The 2,658-nt window shown below is 44.3% G+C and overlaps 1 protein-coding gene across 1 annotated transcript; it reads right to left on the reverse strand.

Moving 5' to 3' along the window:
- Window positions 1-1,029: 1,029 nt before the first annotated feature.
- PPTG_02409 (hypothetical protein) lies at window positions 1,030-2,430 on the reverse strand. The gene is made up of 2 exons (XM_008893484.1): window positions 2,324-2,430; window positions 1,030-2,260 (listed from the first exon to the last, which is right to left on the reverse strand). The coding sequence occupies exons 1-2, from the start codon at window positions 2,382-2,384 to the stop codon at window positions 1,872-1,874; spliced, it is 450 nt and encodes a 149-aa protein (XP_008891732.1). The 5' UTR covers window positions 2,385-2,430; the 3' UTR covers window positions 1,030-1,871.
- Window positions 2,431-2,658: the final 228 nt, after the last annotated feature.

Raw genomic sequence — 2,658 nt, forward strand, 5'->3', positions numbered from 1 at the left:
TACTGGTAGTGTGCTAGGATTATTGCCAATCAAATGAAAACGGGAAATGGATATCATACCGATCTAATTTATAAAGTTTGTCTGGTAGAATGGCTGCTGTGCCCATACCATTCTGATGATGCAGCACTTTCCATTGACTAAATCCAAAAATAGCTCGCCCGTGACGAGCGGCTCGTCAATCCACGCTTAAGTTCGTTGGTGAGATAAAAAGCGAAAAGTGAAGTGAAGAAGTTGTGTACACAGTATATAGTAATTCTGCTCTCATCTGGGAGATAACAGAAAACATGTAAGGTTTTATGGAGATGAAGGTATGTTTTTTATTAGTTTATTGTTAACATAATTCATAGTTTTTAGGGGCTCTGGCAGCGTCTTCAACCAAAGCACGCATACTGCTTTCACGTCGTAGATGCCTGTAATACCGATGCCATTCGTCTCTGCATCGCTTCTTCGCTACTTTTGCGCGCCACTACAATTTAGCACGCGTAGAATTGATCACACTAACAACGAGAGGTACGCGTAGGCTGGGATAGCTAAACTTTATTTTTAATATTTAAGATCGTGTGATTGGCGTGCACCCACACACTAAGCAAACACCATACCAAATCTATTTCTCTAAAAGCAGGTCTGTACTACCGTTTCTATCCTCAATACTCCCGGTGCAGATGAATTTCAAAAATACTGTGGTGTTGATGGGCCACAGGATATGACAGACCCCGTGCGGGTTTGTCCGAAGCCGTCATAAAATCTCGGTGCTTGTAAGAGGTGGCGATGTCGTTATTTCATTTTTATCTATGTTAATAGGTGCATTATCGGTAGGCTTCATCCAGTTCCTTTTAGTACAATCGGTATAAAACTACTATAGTACTACCTAACCACTGTTTATCTAGTTTACGTATTTATTTTCCGGTGTTAAATTACTATTATTAATACTTCTAGTATTATTTGTTTTCTGTCCGTTGTTATGGGACATGAGAGATCTGATTGGCTGGGATGCCATTTAGACGAAAAAAAGCCATTAAAATGTTAATGGGTTTTTTTTTCGTCTGAATGCCATCCAAGCTTATTTTATTACGACCCAAAATTTGACCCCGTTTATTTGGTTCCGAACAACCCAAATGAACCGTGCCGTTGGATGGCATTCATATTGAATCCTGAGCTTCCCCGTGTTTGTTCCAAACTTCGATCCAGGTTAAAACAACTAACAACAAGCGCAATCTAAACTACTTTTTTACACATAGAAGGCGTCGGTTGCTGCTGATAGGTAGAGCTTTTGCTCGTTTCACCGTTTTTAGCTTGGTTCTCTTCCCCTTCGTTTTCTTCTGCCCCACCCTTGTGGATAACTTTGGTCTCTTCGGCTTCTCTGTCGTCTCTCCTTCTTCTTCACTCGAAACAGAAGAGTTCTCCTCTAGTTTCACCGCTGTGGACAGCTTCGACCTGTTCGAATTCTCTGTCATTTTTCCTTCCTCGACCCTTGGCGTTCTCTTCCTCGCACTCGTTTTCGTCTGCTGTTTTGAGGTTGTTGTCTGGTTCTCCTTTTTCGGCTTTGCAACCTTTCGATTTACCGTCTTCTGCTCAAACTTTGTTGCGGTAGTTTCCAGGTGCAGATCTTCTACATCCACTGACTCAACACTAGCGGTTTCATCTCCATCGCCGTCGAGTGTAATGTACTGGTGCGTTTGGTAGTGAAGCTCTTGATTCTTCGCAAAACGTGCAAACCATTCTTCATCTCCCAATTCTTTCCGCTTCGCCTCTACGGATTCCACAGGCGCCTCCTTGTGCTTTAAGGGTAAAGTACCCCTGGGGACAAATTTCGGCAGAGCATCGTCGGCACTAGACTGCAGCACAAACCCGTAGGCTTGTTCAAACTGATTTCAATTGGAGCCCTGTCGTCTCTTGTCGTGTTTCTCGTCAAAAGGTTTGACGTGGCCCTTTAACAGCCAACAGCGCGCTCTTCTGGTGAAGCTACTGCTGTCCATGAAGTCCAACTGCAGGCGGTTCTCCTTGTTTAAGTTCCTCATCCCTGCCTCGGTGCCAAGGGACCGAACAGTGACCACGCCTGGCCACATAGGCCAGTTTAGGTGCTTGATCCAGCACTTGACGACCCATGTGAACGTGTGGTATGGTGCTACGCGGTCACTGTCCACTTCCACGACTTCGTCATAGTCAGAGGGCCACCCGTCGTACGTGATCTCCAGCTCTTCGGGCGACGGGACGCTCAGTACGCGCGCCACGCTCCAGATGCCGTCGCGGTCCATAACATCTAAGAGGAAGCGCAAGCGTTAGATCTGTGCAGATACAACTGAATCACGAATCTACTATGTACCTAGCCAGTCGCCCTTATGAAGATCGACGAGTGGAGGCGGCGAAGACACTGGCCGAGGCATGATGCGCGGAGCTTCTTTCCTGAAGCTTGCTGTTTTGTGAAATTAAGCAAAATAGGTTTGAAATTTCCTCAAATAACCCAACCATGGGTGAAAATTGTTGTTAAAATCCCACATTTTGCATCAACAATGTGGGTTTTCGAAAAAAATTCAAAATTGGGTGAATTGACAAAATTTATTGTTAAATTCCAACTTTCGACCTAATAAATTCTGCCATTTCACCCAAAATTCGATCGGTACCTTTACATTTTTTTCAAAGCCCACATATTTTGATGGA

The sequence above is a fragment of the Phytophthora parasitica genome (genome assembly GCF_000247585.1).
Source record: "Phytophthora parasitica INRA-310 unplaced genomic scaffold supercont2.2, whole genome shotgun sequence".
NCBI classification, from domain to species: domain Eukaryota; phylum Oomycota; class Peronosporomycetes; order Peronosporales; family Peronosporaceae; genus Phytophthora; species Phytophthora nicotianae.